Source organism: Cyprinus carpio, chromosome B1 (assembly GCF_018340385.1).
Source record: "Cyprinus carpio isolate SPL01 chromosome B1, ASM1834038v1, whole genome shotgun sequence".
Lineage (NCBI taxonomy): Eukaryota > Metazoa > Chordata > Actinopteri > Cypriniformes > Cyprinidae > Cyprinus > Cyprinus carpio.
In genome coordinates this window covers 2,736,111-2,756,286 of record NC_056597.1, presented here as the reverse complement: position 1 = coordinate 2,756,286, position 20,176 = coordinate 2,736,111, and the positions used below count along the sequence as shown (strand labels likewise).

At 35.4% G+C, this 20,176-nt stretch overlaps 1 protein-coding gene across 1 annotated transcript in view; it reads left to right on the top strand.

The window, feature by feature from the left end:
• LOC109092473 (lipopolysaccharide-responsive and beige-like anchor protein) overlaps positions 1-20,176 on the top strand; it is a 251,762-nt gene that overhangs the window by 205,635 nt on the left and 25,951 nt on the right. Inside the window, exons 47-48 of the mRNA XM_042716239.1 lie at positions 1,535-1,687; positions 17,264-17,406. Of these exons, the coding sequence (XP_042572173.1) occupies positions 1,535-1,687; positions 17,264-17,406 (296 nt within the window). The remainder of the gene's footprint in view (positions 1-1,534; positions 1,688-17,263; positions 17,407-20,176) is intronic.

Genomic DNA, 20,176 nt, shown 5'->3' with positions numbered 1-20,176 from the left:
ATAATTTGGATGCGAGACAGAACTTGATTGGTCTATGACTACAGAGTGAGTGATAGATTGTCAGTTAGATGGTTCTCCCAAGGGACTCATGTTTCTGCAGAGCAAGAGCATGTTTATCCTCCAAGGACTAACTTCAGACCAATAACAAATACAAAGTTAACAATTTTAATTTGATGGCTGATATTTTTACATTTAGGCCCAGAGTTTTATTCCACTCCATTGAAAAAAATGTAAGAATCATGTTTGTCTCATATAATCAGGTTATATAATAAGCTTGACCAAAGCAGATTTCAGAAAGCCAGGTAGTTCTTTTAGAGAAATATTTTTATTGCATACCCTTTTAGAGGAATACAGGCATATTCATTTTATTTTCATGTTTACAAGTTGCTGAATAACAAGAAAGACCCATTTAAGGCAAAAATGTTTCACCATTAGACCAACATGTCATATTTAATTCATTTGCTCCTCCATGGGTTTATCCACTTTATCCACTGATTTACAAAATCCTAAGAACGGCAGGGTCAGATATTGTAATAGTTATCAAATTAAATGTCACATTTGAGCAGCAAGAATGATTGTTTCCTCCAAACACTGTGTAATGAGAATTAAGAAAAATGCCCATACATTTTATAAATGAGGAACGAGATCTAGTACTGTTTACCATACTTTGACTGCAGCGTGCCTCTGCACTGCTGTTTTAATGTTCTTTCAGGATGACATGCAGTCACTCTTTCTGTGAAGACTTTAAAATTGGATATTAAACTAGAGTAGCTCCAACTGCATCTTTCACTTAGAGTGGCAGCATGGCACAGATTAAAGGCTAAAGATTCAAAGAAGGAATAACTGATTCCTCCAGTCCTGATTCCCATTTAATGAGCTGTTATATTGTATAGATATCTAGAAATACTTGAAACTGAATACATCTGCGTTTGCACAATAATCAGCTTTGCTTCCTTGTTTACTTTCTTGTTTGGAATGAATTATTGAATGTCGTTCGGTGAATTATTTTGAATAATTATTTTGGATTGTCAAATATGTCTAATATAGGAATGTCAAAGTCACTGTGTTAATGATGCAGTTAATTAAATGTTACCATAATGTTTATCATTTTTGCAAACATCCCAACAAAGCTACCCCCCCCCCCCCAATTTTCTTTTGATTTTGAGTCTAAGACTGCCATAGAGGCAGTGAGTTCTCATATATTTCAGGGATATCAACATTATATATATATATATATATATATATACATATATATATATATAATATATATATATATATATATATACATATATATATATATATATATATATATATATATATATATATATATATATATATATATATATATATATATATAGCCAACAACACCTTTAATTTTTTATACATTATATACATATTTTATTTACACATTTTGTACATATTATACAGTACATATATACATTTTATGTAGTTTTCTTAAAAAGGAACTGCATTTGTTAACATCATGTACCAAAAAGTTATGAACACATATGCCTTTTTTCTGTCTCTCTCACAGGAGTTGATCCCTGAGTTCTATTACCTCCCAGAGATATTTGTCAACTCCAATAATTACAACCTGGGAGTGATGGATGATGGGACGGTGGTGTCAGATGTGGAGCTGCCGCCCTGGGCCAAGAGTCCCGAGGAGTTCGTACGCATCAACCGACTCGTACGTTCACTCTCTGTGTCTCCATCTCTTTTCTTTCCCTCTCTCTCCATCTTTCTTTATCTCCCTTATTAAATTGCTGTTAAAGTGCTGATTGCGAGTGGCTCTGGCCAGCGTGTCTGGCGCTTTGTGTCTATTTGTGTGTGTGCGCTAATGCTGTGACCTGTTTTATGCTGATAATTACAACTCTGATATCAGTCTGACTCTCCAATTAATCATCTCTTTCTGTGTCACACACACACACAACCCCCTCATCCAATGTCACTGTTCTGACATGCACACAGACGTTCACACACTTCACTTAGTCTGTGTGTAGGGTTGAAGAGACTTTAGTTGTTTGATCACTATCAGATAAAGTGCTGGTTTCTCTTTGATGTATGTACATGCTATAGAAAAGTAATAGTAGTAGTAGTACAGTCATGCTGAATGCACTGTTATGAACAGCACTGGTGTTGCTTTAATTGGTGTCTCTGCCTTATATCATGGACTCTGCCTGCCATTAAATTGCATAACAGTTCTTCTGTACAGAGTGTCAAATGTTCTGACACAATCTAAACTAACTGCACGGGCAGCTTGTAGTCAGTAGTAAGTGCACATTAATGTAACATGAGATCCTTTGTTGTCATAAGAGTCAAAGGTATCATTTTGGGGATATTTTAAGCTGTCATCCTCTACCAATATTATTTTGAAATTGTGTTGCTTTGTTATATTAGCAAAGTAGGCCATGCACACAGTGAAAAGTTTTTGAATATAAATTTAAATAGGGGAGTGACTGTAAACAAGGCAATTAACTCACTATTTATTTAGGGATTTTATTTAAAAAAAGGTTGGTTACAGGACATTTTATTCTGTTTTGTTTATACTAAAGACCATGTGCTTTGTAGGACCACAATGTGTGGGTTACCCATGGACCGCAAGGGCTGATGGGAGTAATTGTGGTGAAGAAAAAATGCAATTTGGTAAAGACATGCATCCATTTCCTCAAATGAGCTGTCAGTTTCCAAAAGAGAGTGACATCAATGCATTAGCAACTTGTTATTTAGTTTGGTTATTTCGTTCTCTTCAAACCATGAATATAATGTACAGTATATGAACTTTTAGTTCATCAACGATGCATTAAAAAAAAAAAAAACTGTTTCCACAAAAAATATTGAAGAAAATTCAACTGAAAAATATTGAAGAAAATTAAACTTTGCCATCACTGGAATACATAACATTTTACAATATATTAAAATAGGAAATAGTAATTTTAAGTTGTAATAATATTTCAAATTATTACAGTTTTACTGTACTTTTGATTAATGCAGCCTTGTTGAGCACAAGGCAAAAAAACTGACCACAAACTTTTAAACAATAGTGTTTATGCATATGTAATATAACTGTATAATTTTGTAGGGTATATTTCCTATTAGTTAGTAAATCTGTTTCACATTAATGTTATAATATGCTAAAATTCTTATTAAAATTGAAATGGCATCTGGATTGTCTGTCCTGTATCATGAGGACAGCTACCCTCACAGCTAGCCAGCACTGATCCCTCCCTATGTTCTGAACATTCTTACCTCAAAATTGCTCTCAGATCAGTTAATTCAATGTTAATTCACTATTGATCTGAGCAGCAGGGAGTGAAGTAGATGGACATGCATGTAATGAAAGCTTAGACTGTATACTAGTCATTACCGCATATTACATTATAGGAACTGGACCAGCAAAGTTCATTATTAGTGTTCCAAAATTGTTTTGCATTAACTAAACTTAATTTGACAATTTGGATCTGGAGTTTTGTTATTGATTATTGAGTTTTTTTTTATGTTTTTTTTTTTCTAATATTTTTTGAAAGAAAATATATAAAAAATAAAAAAAAAACTTAAACTGTGCGAGCTATTACTTTAAAATGGTAAAATTAGACACTTTTAGAATTAGCAGAAAGAATTAGACACATCTACTTAGTATTTATTATTACTTTTATGCACATTTTATAATAATAGTTTAGCCATTAGATCATTGCTGGCCATGTGATAATATTATTAAATGATTATTAAGTATTGTCATAAGTGCAGTAGCACTTTTAAGGAATGTTGTGCTTATGACAGTTCTGACCTATAGTACTGTGCCTATTTTGTAAGCATCTCTTTGTATCCTGTCTAAATATGTCATACATGTTAACACTTGTGATACTTGTGAATTCAGTTTATTCTTTCTCTTCTGATCAGTTTTTGACTGTTTAAGTGTGCAAGAAAAGGAAGTGAGAAAGAATGATTGAACAGTGTGAGGCGTAAGGTTCCATGTGCTTCACGGTTGTGTTCAGCTGGTGTGTATAAACATTATGCTGAATCTTCTCTGTAAAGTTCAGCAGACCCTCTTCAGCAAGGACTGCTACAGGTTTTATCATCTTTTCCAGTAATTAGACTTTTCAGTTGATCTTTTCATAATCCAAAAAAATGCTCTGATCTCTTATAAGTGCCCTGTCTCTGTCAGCAGTTATTTTACACTCATCCCAGAAACCCCTCCTCTTTCGTGTGTGTGTGCCTGCTCTACTCTGCTACAATGGGCTACATTTAAGTGGGAATGAGCACCGCTGATGACTTATAGCTGGCATTAGGGGATGTCAGCTGTTCTACTCTGCTACAATGGGCTACATTTGTAATGAGGGCACAGACTCAGTCAGAGACAGACACATGCGGCAGAGAGCTAATAGCCTGCTACACTCTTTAGCTCATCTGTCACTAATGGCCAGAAAACAGCATGATGCACACACATGGTCATTTATGTTCTATAGATGATTAACAGCTAATTAAATTGCAATCTGCACCAGTCATGCTAAATGCATGCTTGCAGAAATAACTGCACTCACAATTGGTTCACAGTTTTTGTGAGCACCTGTGTATCCTTAAAAGAGCAAAATAATCTCGTCAAACATAATACAAAGTGACCATAATAGTAAATCAAGTTCTTGAAATGCTTCAACCAAAAATCACCTCCGATATATAACAATTTTACAAATCAGGGCTTAGTTTCGGCTTCCTTTCAAAAATAATTTGTATTGTATTTACTGTCCTCAGCAGGCTGTATATGAGAAGAGTGGGTTTGAGAAATCGGACTACTTTTATGCTTTTGATTCACTACAAGTAGTAGCATTGTATGCTTTGGTTATTAACTCTAGTAACTCAGTTATAATATCTAAGCATTGTATGCTTTGGTTATTAACTCTAGTAACTCAGGAATCATTTGTTTGGGAACCACTACACTGGTTGTGTTTTATGCCTTTGATTCACTAAAAGCTCAAGGTCAGAAGATTCATTAATTCTGGAATTGGACTAAATTAGTCGTACAATGTATTTTATGCTGGAGAAAATTTTTTAAAATTAAAGGTGCAATGTGTAATTTTTGCAGCATCAAGCAGAAATAAAAAAATAATGTTTGTGTTCAAACAGGTTTTTTTTCAAATGCTGCCATTCCACTACGCTGTCCAAGCTGTCTCAAAGGAATAGTTCACCCCAAAATGAAAAATTTTCATCATTTACATTTAACATTATGTCATTCCAAACCTGTATAAATTACTTCCTTATGTTGATATAGATATTTAGATAAAAATATTTTGAAAAATTTTGAAGAACCAAACAGTTGTTGGTCCCCATTTGCTTCCATAGCAGGGAAATTAATACAATCGAAGTCAGTGGGGACCATCAACTGTTTGATTACCAGCATTCTTCAAAATATGATCTTTTATGTTTTACGTAAGAAAGAAACTCATACAGGTTTGGAACGACATGAGGGTGAGTAAATGATGACAAAAAACTTTTGGGAGAATTATGCCTTTAAGTGCTACATCACTCCTCTGTCTTCTCCCATAGTCCTGTTGTGCTAATGGGTGCTCACACAGTGCAGGATTCATGAGCATTGTAAATACATACGTTTAAGGATGTGTGTTGGATTAAGTGGGTATTTTATACAGACCGCTGCTGAAATAAAAACATTTCTGTCTCCCTCTCCCCTCATATCCTTCCCTCCCTTTCTGATGTCACACGGCACTCACATCAGCAGCGATTGTTGTTTTTACCACAGGGTCGAGGGGGAGGTTAAGAACTTGATCCCACCCACCAGATAACAAGTCAGTTCTGGCCACTGTCATGCTAAAGAACATTCCACAATACATGACTAAACCTTCATCACATATTCACCCAGATATGAACACAGCGATGGCAGGTGATTGCAGACTTAACTGTGCACTAACCTTAGACCAGGTTGCTCTCCATATACCTCGAAAAAGGTCTTTGAAGATCTTTAAGGGAGATGGTTTCAGCCTAAAAGAAAGCTGATCCTGTTACACTAATTTACCTTATCATGTGTTGACCTTGAGAATGATGTAGCAATATAGTGAGTGAAAGTTAATATCTCAGTTCAGTGTTTCATCAGCTAATTTACAGACATGGTCATTTACTGGGAAAGTATCATACTGGTGTGTGTAAACTGCAGAAACTCATATCACAGCTGGTAACCACTAAAATGACTTTCAGAGAACATTTAAAGAGCATCTGGTTGGCAAATATTTTTTTTAGTTGTCAAATTGCAGACCTGTTTGATATAAATGATATCAGATGCATGTCATTCATATTCATCATCTTTTTTTCAAAAACCAATGCAGTAGTTAAAAATCCACATAGATATGCATTAAAATAATTTTAAGCTTCAAGTTCATTAGAAGATCATCTTAAACAGTTGCCTTATAGTACATAGTGTAATACTCCTGCATACACAGGAACTTAATATGCTTCAGTTCACTGAGTTCATAGTTTCTTATTTTACTAATTTACTTATCACTGTTAATTGATTATTGCAAATTATTGCAGCAGGCATTTACATTGTGAATATGTGCAAGTAGTCTGTAATTTAATTGATATTAAGTCTGCAGAGCATAAAGTTTACATCACAGTAATGGTTCCCAGTTTATTTTCGGACATGATGCAAAAAAATAAATAAAATGGCTCACAGATTCATAGAGGGAGTCATTTGTGCACTTAGTAACTACTTTGAATGTATCACTGTCAGATTCTTGCTTGTAAGTAAGATACAGTTGCCTGAATATTTTTGAGTGAGTCAATCAAAAGAACTGGTTCACAAGAGTCATTTGTTTGTGAATCAGACATCATGAAGCACACTGTGTTTGATGTATCTTAAAGGAAACACTGTCATATATACACTACCTGTCAAAAGTTTGATAGAATTAAATTATTATTATTATCATTATTATTTTTTATTTTTTTGAAAAAGTCTCTTACGTCAAGGCTGCATTTGTTTGATAAAACATTCAGTAAAACTGTAATATTGTGAATTAGGGCTGTCAAAAAAATTGATTGTCGAATATTCGTCAAATTTAAAATAAAAATCCACATTCGAATGCAAAAATGTTGCATGTCCACAGTCCACGTTCTGTTCTGTCTTGTGCACGAGCTCGACACGCAGTACCCATCTCATCATTCACCTCGCGCATGTGCTGTTCTACGTGCATCGTTCGCAGCTATCCGCGAGCCCTCTTGATGATGAAAATTACATAATGCGGATGGTGCGCAGACGTGGACGCGGACGAAGTATACCAGTTGAAGACAATAGATGCGGTGCTGCTGCGTTGTTCATTCAAAATATTGCAGAAAAAGAGAACATTAATGTGGAGAAGATCTTGTTTACATCAAAACTGAAACCAAGCTGTTCACATAGAACACATAATTCACATTTTCTAGAGGGACATCTATCACCGTTGCACTTGCGTCTCACACAAGAGAGCCGCCTGTTTAGAAAGCCATGTAACATTAATGTAAGTTCAACTTTTTAACAACATATCTTGAGACTTTATGGTGGGTTTTTTCCCCATCCCACTGCATCTCATGTTTTTAAATTAAAAATGTACTCTGTGTAATTGGCTTTCCACCCTTTGTATTAAACTATGCATGCATACATGATGCTGTTCTTTTTATAGTTGTTTAAGCAACTTAATTAATTATAATTGGTTTATAAGCATTATTTTAAATATTATGCACTTTTTTCACAGTCATGTTTTCTTATGCTTTGAATAAACGTGCATTAGTAATATTTTGCTCGATGCACCCTCTTGTGGCCTCAGGAGAGAAGCCAAAAGCTTTTCTTCACCCTAACTGAAATTATGCATTTTAAATTTGAATATAATTTGTGTGTGTGTGTGCGTGCGTGCGTGCGCGCGCACTTTTTTGTATGTCAGGGCATATTTGCCGATTGTAGACAACTGATGAAAAAGACTTAGACATGCACCGAAACCAGGACATGATGCTGTGGTACAACCAGGTCTGCTGATCTTTGTAATAGCATAGTTCACCCAAAAATGAAAATTATGTCAATTACTCACTCTCATGTCGTTCTAAACCCGAAAAAGACCTTCATTCAGAGTCATAGACAAGAAGGCTGCTACAAAAATAAGAATCTTACACACAGTGCAACTTTGGGCAATGTTGCCGTCAACAGCCAACCAGTTGAGACACAGGGCCCACGACTGATTTAAAGTATCCAGATAGAAATTTGTTAACTTTTCAGTGGAAAAGTGCCCATGCAACATAGCTCAAAAAAAGTTGCCCGGCAGAATTGCTCAAAAAGTTGCCCTGTGTATCATCGGCCTTAATGTTGCTGCTGTATCAAACTATTCATATCAGTTAGAGTCAAGTTTCTATGTTAGTTGTGTGACATATTTAGTTGTATGCTGCCAGTGAGGGCAGTGAGGAAGCTCACTGGGATTTGGAACAGAGATACTGTCATATAGTCAAGTATTTGTGTTAGCTAACTATTAAGAAATGTGTGCAGTACTGTGTTAGGACATTTCTGGAATGAACAGTCAAGTCTTTTAGAGCACAAGCTCTAGCTCTAGTTGTTGGACTTTGTTGAAGTTCATATTGGCTGTACAGCTGGGACCGATAACTGAATCAGCATTAAATCAAGCTCACACTTTGCTGAGAGACAAATGTCATTTTAAGTTGAGTAAAAACACACTCAGGACTGACATGCACCCATGAACGCGGTGTCCTGAAGTTTGTCAGATTTATATGGTGACAGCTTTTTGCACTTACTAAAGTGTGCTGGGATTCTGGGCGATTCCATTAAGTGTTGTTGCCTTGTGTGGGAACTGAGGGTCAACATAATATTCTAATGGTGAGATCACATGATGAGGTTTGAGTTGAGCTTAAGGTTTATTAGTGCCTTTGATTTTAGTTTCATCACAAGGGCTGAACACGTGTAGCAGCAGACATTATCTAAACTGAGAGGATGAGTCTCTGTCATGTCTTATAACGAACAACGTCACAAAACTCTTGAGTTTCCCACAGCCTGTCCACAGGCTGCATGTCTCCATGTGAAGACCACAGACGTCTGTTGTGTCAGAGGTCATCAGTGTTTGCATTCTCCTCTCATCTCCTCATGCATTCTTTTCTGTTCAAACACATCTACAGCCATGTCCTAATGCATCTCAGATCACACTGTTGCTGTCATCACTGTTGCTAATGTGGCTACTGTACCTTAATCATTAATACTGACAGGGTGGGAAATTGTGGGTAATTTTGCGTACCAACTACCAACCACAGTGGTGAACAACTAGTCTTGAATTGTCCTTGATGTGACATGTTACCGCAGTTTTGTCTGTGATTTTTATTTTGTAAAAATATTTTAAATGTGAAAGGTTTTCATGCATTTAAAATATTTACATGTAAATATGCTATTTATTCATTTAGAAAGTATTTGATTCTTTATTTTTATTATTTTCAAAAATAAGTACGAAAGGAAACAAAGCACTACAACTGTATGGGATGACCTATCCAATAGTGGACAGAGAACATTTTTTTTTAATGTAGAATTTGATACTAAAATATTAATAGCAGTTTAATAAATTGAACTAAACTATATATATATATATATATATATATATATATATATATATATATATATATATATATATATATATATATACAGGGTGCGATTTGCCCTTTTATCCCCGGTGGGATTTCCCCACCTCTGGTCTATGCATCCCTGCCTCTGCTGAATAACTTTTATCCCCGGTGGGGAAAAAAAAGATCATGCAAACCCGCTCTGACGTCCCGATCTGAATCAAATGATTCGCGATACACGATCCGATTGAAGCTCTTCGAAACATTGAATCATTTTGCGACGCAATGGTTTAACTGATTCGGAGTTTCAAAAGCTCCGTTGTGTTCTTTGCTCGCTTTCTCTGTGTAATTTGTTGTTTGAATAACCGTGGACATTAAATTATTACAATTAATAGGCCTAACGTAGGCTTACAATGTTTTTTTTTAAACTGAGATCACACTAAATACAATTTACGTCGTATTAAAAACATTTCATAAAAATTTTCAAAAGCATCCCCCCCTCTGTTTTTTTCACAAATCGCACCTTGTATATATATATATATATATATATATATATATATATATATATATATATATATATATATATTTATTTATTTATTTATTTAATTTATTTATTTAATGAAATTTATATATATTAAAATGACAATGTTGCTTTTTTTTCTTGGTGCGGTTCACTTTCACACGGCAAAGTTTCTAAACAGACCAAAATTGTTTAAGGACGTTGCTAAAAAGAACGTCATTTTGTGTATTTGGTGTAATGCAATGTGTTTAAGGTTCAAAAAACACATTATTTTCCACATACTGTAAATTCTTGTTTCTCCTCTATGCCCCGCCTTTCTGAAACATGTAAATTTTTACAAAGCTCATCGTTCTGAAAAGCGAGGTGTACTTTGATTGGCCAGCTATCCAGTGTGTTGTGATTGGCCGAATGCCTCAAGCGTGTGACGGAAATGTTATGGCTCTTACCATACTGTCATGCCATGTGTCGCGTTGCCAAGAGACAAAACCAATTAAACCCATTACAAACAAGGCATTTGTTGCATCCAGTGGGGACATAATTATTGATTATAATGACTTATACTGACTTTTTACGCATTGCGTTGCATATCGTACCACATAAACATAAAACCATGTCTGCATTTGTGATCGGATAAACGACAAACAACAAGCGCTACTCTACACTGCTCAAAACTTGTGTTTGAATCATCAGTGGCAAATCCTTTACATATGAAAACGTACTTACAGACTGTGAGTCAGAAGCGCCAGACAATCCTTGCAAAGTTGGAATTGCCCCACTTTATGGAAACAGACACCGGCATTGTAGGCTACTATCACAGGAAAATGCACTGCACACATCTAAATATTTGGGTTGAACTCTTCTGGAACAGTCTTGTAAATACAACTTAACCACTGATTTCTAGTTGTGTCCTCTTTTGGAAGGCCAAACAAAGTAGCTTCGCTTTCACAATAAAACACAGCATCTCCACAACATAGCGGTGGCGGCAGCAGCGAGAATAAAACGAACGAGGTGGTCTCGGCTCGATTGTTTTTGTGTGGATCCAAGTATGATTGGCGTGTTCACACATGCCCAAACGAACCGAGCTAAGGGGGGAAACGCGACAGGTTCCGAAACAACGGGCCAGGTGTGAAAGCACCCTAAGGCTAAGACTCTAAACAAGGTCCACTTTCAAGGCAAAGGGCAGCTCTCTTGTTCAAGATTACTCCCATATGACTCAATCGCAAGCATAACATCACAGACTAATTTTAGAGTTTCAATAAAACATAAACCTTTATGTGTACTGTTAGTGTACTGTTACTAAATGACTGCTTTCTTACTAATCATTTTTACATAAATGACATGAAAACTGATATTTCTTAGAATCTGCCCACCTCTTCACATGGTGTTAGTGTTTGTTTCTTTTCCCATTTCAGTTTCTGAGAGTGAAATAGAGTGCATGTGTCTGCACAGTATCTGCTAGTGTTGTCATAAGCTGTTTTATGATGATTCCTCCTCCTTTGTTATGTAATATAGGGAGTAGAGAGGACCCTGTGAAATACCGTGATCCACTGCAGCTGACACACTTTACGGGACTCCAGAAGTTTCTCTCTTCAGCCTGTTGATGTGCATGTGTGCACAGCTTGTTTGTTGTGGGATAGGAAGAAATGCATCTTAGCCTTGAATTTCTCCTTCACAGTCATTCACTCAAGCATGCCCTGTGAATAAATAGAGAAATTAATTTTCAGCATGGGTGCAACTCATTGGACTCTCTCTCTCTCACACACACACACACACACACATAATCACTCTCACCCCGTCTGCATTTCAAACCAACCTCGACAAGGACGACAAGTTTAGGACATCCATCATGGAAGTCACTGACCCCAGATATCAACATTCACACCAACAGCAGAGCATCTTAATTTACTGCTGCTTCGTATGACTCTGTTGTGCTAAACTTCTGGGGATTCTCAGGGTCACCTTACATGTACCCCAGCCATAATAGGCAGAGAATGATATACTCATGAATGATATTGGCCTGGGCTTTTGTAGGGTTATGATGCATTATACTGGAAACAGGAAAGGTCATTACACTGTACAGCTACATGGTGCATTACTCAGTTTTTTCATGTATATATGCTCACAGATGACCGATGTGTAGTCACAAAGACAGTAGTTGAACATTTAAAAGAAAGTTCATTTTCATAAGCAGAAATGGTAGCATAGTTATGGTAGGTAGTAGTTTGTATATATGCATGTATATATTTATATATAGATGTATGTGTGTGTATTTTTATATACATAATAAATATGTACACAGTACACACACATGTATAAACACAAACTTGTATTATGGATGCAATTAAGCTCTAAAATGAATAAAGGTGGCAAACATGCTGTTTGTTGTTAGTTTATAAAACATAATGCGTTGACTAATGCAAATTGAACCTCGTTTTACCTCAAGTTACCATTGTTGGAAAAAATAGGAGGACTTAAATATAATCCTACCTCTCCCAGTGTAATATTTACATTACAACTTATTCTCAGAATAAAAATACGTCATTACCTGATCAGTCGCTCTCTGTAGACTTAAAGAGCTCAGAGTAGAAGTTAATCAGCTCAGCCATCTATTCTAATCATTCTTTGTGTGCCGTAGACACACACATGCTTGTCTCATGACTGAATCAGACTGAACCAGGCTGAATCACAGTCATTTAAGAGGCCCTGCCACTCTTCCAACAGCTATCCAAATAATTCTTTCTGCGCTGCACCTCAGCCAGATGCATTCTGGGATGAAGGGTCTTGTTCTGCTACCTATAATTACAGTCTCTTCTTTAGGCCTATTCAGACAGAATTAGTTTTATATGGGGAGCTGGGGTAAAGTAATAATTACCAGCGCTTATTCGTGATTTTGATCTTGAACCAGAGTGCCCAGGTCAGTCATTTTTGTAGACTGAACATTGCTGGTAAAGATTACAGTGTCCTTTACCTTCTGTAAATGGCCTGAAGGAATAATCACAAGTAGTAGCAGTCTTATGTGAATTCACGTGCTGGTTAAGAGCTTGTGAATTGATTTATAGCAGGCCATGTCCGGTACATAAGTGTTTCAAGAAGAGGTTAGAAAATATACAGTTTATTCAGAAAGATATCCTTTATGGACTTTGCTATAACAAAGATGGGAAAAGATGATTTGTATCCCGAAAAAACAGTATGAGGGAATAGCCCTTTTTAAATGTCTCTTTTTTTATAGTTAACACATAGCAAATATGCCTCCTATTATTTCGATTATTTTTAGTATTTAGAATTTCCATTTATAATTACATTTTTAAGTTACAATTTTAATTACATTATTATAGTAGATGTGTAATTTGTGTGTGACCTTTTGAAAGTCACTGAAAAAGTAGCTTGCAGAACACATGATCAGCATACAGAAACTCATCTCAATTCTTTCATTGTTCATAATTTAATTTAAAACTAAAACTGATACTATGAAAAATAACATTAAATTGTCCTAATATGTGCACCTTAATGAATGAGGCTTACAAATGTATATGCAACTTACAAATATATATATGCTTCTAGCTACCTTTTCTGGGCAGCCCTTATATCAAAATTAGAGTGCAAAATATCAGTGTGACAATTTGATCGCACTGCACTATTTTTTACTTTATAAAGATTGTTGTAATTTAGTTGTAAGTAGACATTGCTTATCCTTTTGACTGACAATAAACATTACAGGTGTCATTTAAAATTTGCAGGGATTTCATTATCTGATGTGGAAGAAGTTAGTTGTAGATGTTTAATTATACTGATATCAGCACAGTTAGATGTTGACTCTTGCAAAATAAACTCAACAATGTGATCAGATCAACTGTACATTATCCAGCTTATTACATGACTACTCCTTAAATAAATAAATCAATGACTGAATAGACATGAAATATTGAAACAAAGCTTCACAGTTTGAGATAGGTTTCACTGTCTGTTCCGTAGATGCATGTATTTTATTTGCGTGGTCTGTCATTGTGTCGAGGTCTCATCGCACTGTCCACATGTGTGATTAGTGCCACCACAATCTCTCTTAATCAATACTGTCCAATCCAGCTGCCAGTCAAATAAACCCGTCCACCCATGTGTTCACTATTGCACTTCTTCGCCCTTGACAGCCCTGTATTCTAATGCAAAACAGCCAGATTGATTTGTCATGTGACATTTTAACTTGGCTACAGACAGGTTATCTCTTAAGTCCTTAAAATGCTTTTAAAGGGCTGCTAAAAACAGGGAAATGGTCAATGAAAGTCATAAGAGCTCAGAGAGATCCATCTCGTAAAAAGACATGTTTGAAAGATCATTAGTGTCTATGTGTTCTCTAGGTTTTTGCCTGGAAATCAGATGCTAATGAAAATAGGAAAAATGTGAAAAATCTCTGTTATAACAAAGTCTTCAGTGCTGTGTTATTTCCAGGTGAGCTCATCATTTAGTGCATCAACTGAAATTTGGAGGTTTTTGAGATGTCATTATTATTTTTTGATGCATGTACAGCCTTTTTCCACAGCACAGAAGCAGTGCTAAAATAAAATTGAATGCATTTTTTGATCCAGCAGATACCTCACCCCACAATTGCCAGCACACAAACACACACACACACACACACATTTCCATAATGCTGATGATTCCCGGTGGATTTTATGGGACATACTGCCTCTACTAATTGGCACATCAATAATGCTCTCCAGATATGAGCAATCTTAATGAGCTACATCTTACACACTCCTGGGCCTCTTTTGTACATATACATGAATTTAAAGGAATAGTTCAACCAAAAAATTAAGATTTGTATTATTTGCTCACCCTCATGACCCATATGCTGACATTTTTTCTGTGGAACACAAATGTAGAAATATTTTTGAATAATAACACAGCAGTAATCCTTAGTGACCATGGCTGTCAAGATCCCAAATTGACCATAAGATACAATAAAAGGCTAAATGTGTTATTATGTTACAAATCTTCAGAAGGCATAAAATAGCATTTTGTGATGAAGAGTTAAATATTGTTATCCGCTAATATCTTCATGTCTTCCTCCAACATTTTGATGCTTCTTTTGTTCTTTGTCATTATGTGGTAAGTTCTGTGTGTTAATTTATATATATATATATATATATATATATACACATATAGATTTGTAGCGACATCAGAATTAGTAAAATGTGAAATGGTCTGTCATATCAAGCATCTTAAGTTGACATTTTACTGCAAAAGCACTTACATTTCTTTGTATATATACACACATGCCCTCCGGGTTAGAGTATGTGGTGTAGTCATTTTTAAAAAGGAATCTAATGTTGTAGGTACACATCTCCCCCTCCTCTTTTGATGAAAGAGCATGGGTTCAGAGTGACACCCCTGCCTCAGGAGACCCCACCAAACGCTCTCTGCATCTCTGATGAGGTCAGGCCTCCCTGAGCAGGGTTCCCATCTCATTCCTGATTTTAGAGTTCCTTGATTAACATAAAGGCAGTCCTCTGGAGAGTTGGTGTCCTATAACATTGCCCCCCTCTTTGTTTCCCCTCGCTGATTGACACAAGATGGCGGCCCACATTAAATGCCCATCAGCCTCTGCATTAAATTTGGAAACAGGCAAGTCACGGAACAGTACCGGGTCAATCCATCCACATAATAAACTAAAAGACTCGGGAACGGGTTACTTTTAATAAAATTGTTGTAGGCAAATAGATAAAGTGGAATAAATCTCAATGTTTTAGGCAAGTGCTTCAAATGAATGCTGTGCATTGCTAATAAAACAATGAAAGAAAAATATCAACAATTTATGAAATTTTATGATTGTTTTATTAATAAATTATTCAACAAATGATCTCATTATCTGATTTTATTAAATTATCTGATTAAATACAGTAATTGATAAGTTTTATTAAATAGGTTAATTAATAGTATTTAAGTTTAATATTTAGTTTTGTTGCTTTTTCTGTGATAAAATATTTTAACATTAAAATAGAAATGTAGCATAGTGATGTAGTATAAAGTATAGTATTTTAATATAGAGTGAGAGTAGGAAGTACCATCCTGATTATAAACTAAGCAATTATTTCTCACCTTTGCATGCATACTTAAAAAAAGAAAGAAAACAAATATACAAATGTAATTTCAAAAGATAACTCATTAATATTTAACCAACCCAAGCCATGCAACGCTTGGGTTTTATTTCTGAAATTTTTGCTAGCATCAATCACTTATGAAGTTATCACCGAACAAGAACTGAACTATTTTGCTGTCAAACCTGTTGTCATATTGCAAATGCCACATTTCACAGCATCTCTCATTGCCCTTCTGATTTAAAGTTCTAATTAAGAAAGCTTGGAGTGCAAATTAAGCGGAATTAGCTGTCAGCGAATCCACATTTAAATGAGTGATGCTAAGACCCTTCCGGTAAGCATTTAAATTATATAAATTGCCGTTTAAGTGCAGGGCCTAATGTTTGTCTCGAAATTAATGTGACACAAGGCAGCAATGACAATCAAGGCTCTTCTCATACTCATTTGGGCTCGTTTAGAGGCCTTTGTGCCCACACAGCTTTGAGCAAATTAACACAATTGCTGTTTTTTATGAGCAGTCATAAACGGAGGCCCTCCTTTGGCGGCTAATGAAGAGAGAAACAGCTTGTGTTTCAATGTTATGACAGTCAAAGAACAATCATAGCTTCGAAAACAACAACACACTCAGACGCCCCGTAGCACATAGAGATGAGACTAAACAAAAGAGCAAAGATATCTCATCCTGCTCATGTAAGACGATCTGCTTTGCTCCAGCGGTTCTGTCCTAGAAGCATATGCTTGTAATTTGTGTGTATTATGTCATTTGTGACTGTTGAAAGCACATTTTGACAGATCCCGTTACCCATGCTACTTGGTTACGTTCTCTGAGGAGCTCTCTATGAGTTGTTGGGCATGTGAAAAAAAAATAAAAAATAACAAATCTATCGCAATCTGGGGTGAATTCACGTAGCAGTCATGCCACATGGTATGTCTTATACTCTAACTACCTTTAATTTAGCTTATTTACCCACATCTTGATGAAGCTTTTTTCGGGGTGGTGTGTTCTCTCGGTCTTGTTGTGTCACTGAGTCTGAATGACATTGGTTTTTATCTCTTGTGTGTTTTATAGGCTCTGGAGAGTGAGTTTGTGTCCTGTCAGCTGCATCAGTGGATTGATCTGATATTTGGATACAAGCAGCAGGGACCTGAGGCCGTCAGAGCTCTCAATGTCTTCTACTACCTGACTTATGAAGGAGCAGTCAACCTCAGTACATTAAAATTCAAAAAAAAAACAATACAATGCTAACAAACACAACAATCAATTATATTACCTGTCAAAAGTTTGGTATAATTAAGAAACTTTTAAAGGTTTTTAAAAAAGTATTTTATGCTCACCAAGGCTGCATTTATTTGTTCAAAACAGTAATATTGTGAAGTATACTATTTTAACATATTTAAAAGTGACGTTTTTTTCATGTGATGGCAAAGTTAAATTTTCAGCAGCCATTAGTCCAGTCTTCAGTGTCACATGATCCTTCAGAAATCATTCTAATATGCTGATTTAGTGCTCCGTTATTAATAATTATTATTGGTACTCAATTATCAGTAATAACACTTAATATTAACAATTATTTTTTGATGAATAGAAAGTTCTAAAGAAAAAAAGAGAGAGAGAGAGAGAGAGAAGTTCTAAAGAAAAAAAGAGAGAGAGAGAGAGAGAGACATTTGTTTTATAAATAAATAAATTATGTGTGTGTGTGTGTTATAAAAGATATAAATATTTTATAATATTAGAAATGTTTTATTGTTCATTTTGATAAATTTAATGTATGCCTGCTAAATAAATGAATTGCATTTTAAAATATAAAACAGAAAACAGATGTAATACAATTGTAATACATTAAAAAAAAATTGATCAAGTAAATGCAGTAAGAGACTTCTTTCAAACTTCAGACAGGTAGTGTTTTCTTTCACAAAGATGACACACAGACTGTTCCAAAAAGTGGGCTTAATGGTTTTATCTCCTATGATACTTTTTTGGCTAAATTCTAAAGAAATTTCAAGTGTGTCCTTTACAGAAGTGGCTATCACAGAATGCATAATGACTTCCATAAAAACCCAAATTTATGTTTTTTTTTTTTTTTTTCCAATATTTGCCTGTGTTGTCAGTAAGCAGAGAAGAAGAAAAAAATGATAAGATATAAGATGTTGCCCGTGTTGTCAGTAAGCAGAGAAGCAGCACACTAGGTTTTGGAACAGAGCTATTGTAAACAGGTTTGAGCTTCAGCAGACACTTACAAAACATTTGTTCAGCTGTTACTGTGAACCCTGAAGACAAACTACAGACTCAATAGGAATCTCTCTTTCTGTGTTTCCTTCTTTCTCTCTCTCTATCCCAAACTCATTTATTATTCATCTCTTTCTCTCTGGGAGCTGCCACACAGAAGCACAAACTAGTTCAAATCGAGCTAGCTCACTAACTGCCCCACTGACAGCTACAAATGTCCTTCAAACAGGTCCAGGTACTGCCTTTCCCTGAGGGAAAGATCTGATCTGATCTGATCTGATCTGAGACAAATAGTAGCTTTGAGAACCGAGAACCAGTTCTTATTTAAAACTGGTTCAATTTTATTTATTTTTTTATTACACTGTAACTAAATCATTTAATTATAGATAACATCTGCATTCTCTCACCAGAATACTGTAATAAATATTTGGCATATTTCCTGTACTATTTTTGATTATTTTCTGATTTTTTGCCTCAGTCGTGAATTGCAGTCTTGAATTAATGTGAGAAGCCCTGTTCACACCTGCAGCGACTGTAGAGGACAGTACACATACAGAAGCATCTAGTGCTGGCATAAAGAACATTTACCATTCAAGACTATCTGTTTACATCATCCCAGACGAGTAGGATGTTGGTGTTACCGAACCTGGCATGGTGGTCTGTAATCCATTATTTAAAGACACTGTTATTTGGTTGTTCCTTACATTATTGTCCTGGATGCGAGCCTAACAGGACTATGAGCCAGATTGCATCTAACCCTTGATATATAAAGACTTTAGTCAGAGTAGATGGCATATTTAATAGGACACAAATCCAAACATTGATGCAAGAGATGGAAGTGCAGCTGTTTTTGTACTATTGTATGCTTTGGTGTTGATCATTCAGGCAGTGAAACATTTTTGCCCAAATTTCCAGCGGATGTGATCAGCTAAAAGATCAACACACAGGTTCACAACAGTGAAACATTCAACGCACTGGACTTTCGTCCCTCACAGCCCCAATTTAATTCATCAAATTAAGTACTGTATGATGTCATAGGTGAAAGGTTGAACCAACTGCTACGAAAAGCTGTGAAATATGTAATATGTAACAGTAATGTGGAATTGTAGTGTCCTGTACAAAGCGACACTTCTTTTTGTTATTTTTAATCATCATAAGGTTTATTTAATAGATAAATAATAACCCTTTCATAATACTAACAAACTTATATTAAATGCTACCATAATAACATTTAAAATCTATTGCAGGGTCTGTTTATTTAATAGATAAATAATAACCCTTTCAGATAGGATTTGGATTTTCATTCATCAAATTATGGAAGTTGAACCAACTGCAGGGTAAAACTGTGTCAGTAAGGTTCACATTTAGATCTTGCCTATACAAAACAACAGTCTAAATGCTATTTTTTTTTTTTTATCTACTTAAGAGCATGCTTATATGTGTGTGCATGTTTGTTTGTTTGTTTGGTTCTTACATAATAAGTACGTACCAAATAGTTTTTAATGCTACCAAAATTACATTTTTAATTATCTTATTCAATAGTTTGCATTGTTTGTTGAATAAATAAGTCAATAAGTAAGTACAACAATTGCAGCTAAGATTTAAAATGTGTTTGGAGAAACTGATTTTTGACAAGCAGATACACCTTACAGCTTTATCCCAGGGCACCAATAGGAAGCTTCAAGTAGTGAATTATACAAGCTAACTGTACCTCAGGATCAACTGTATGCATATATCCACACATCAAATTTAACA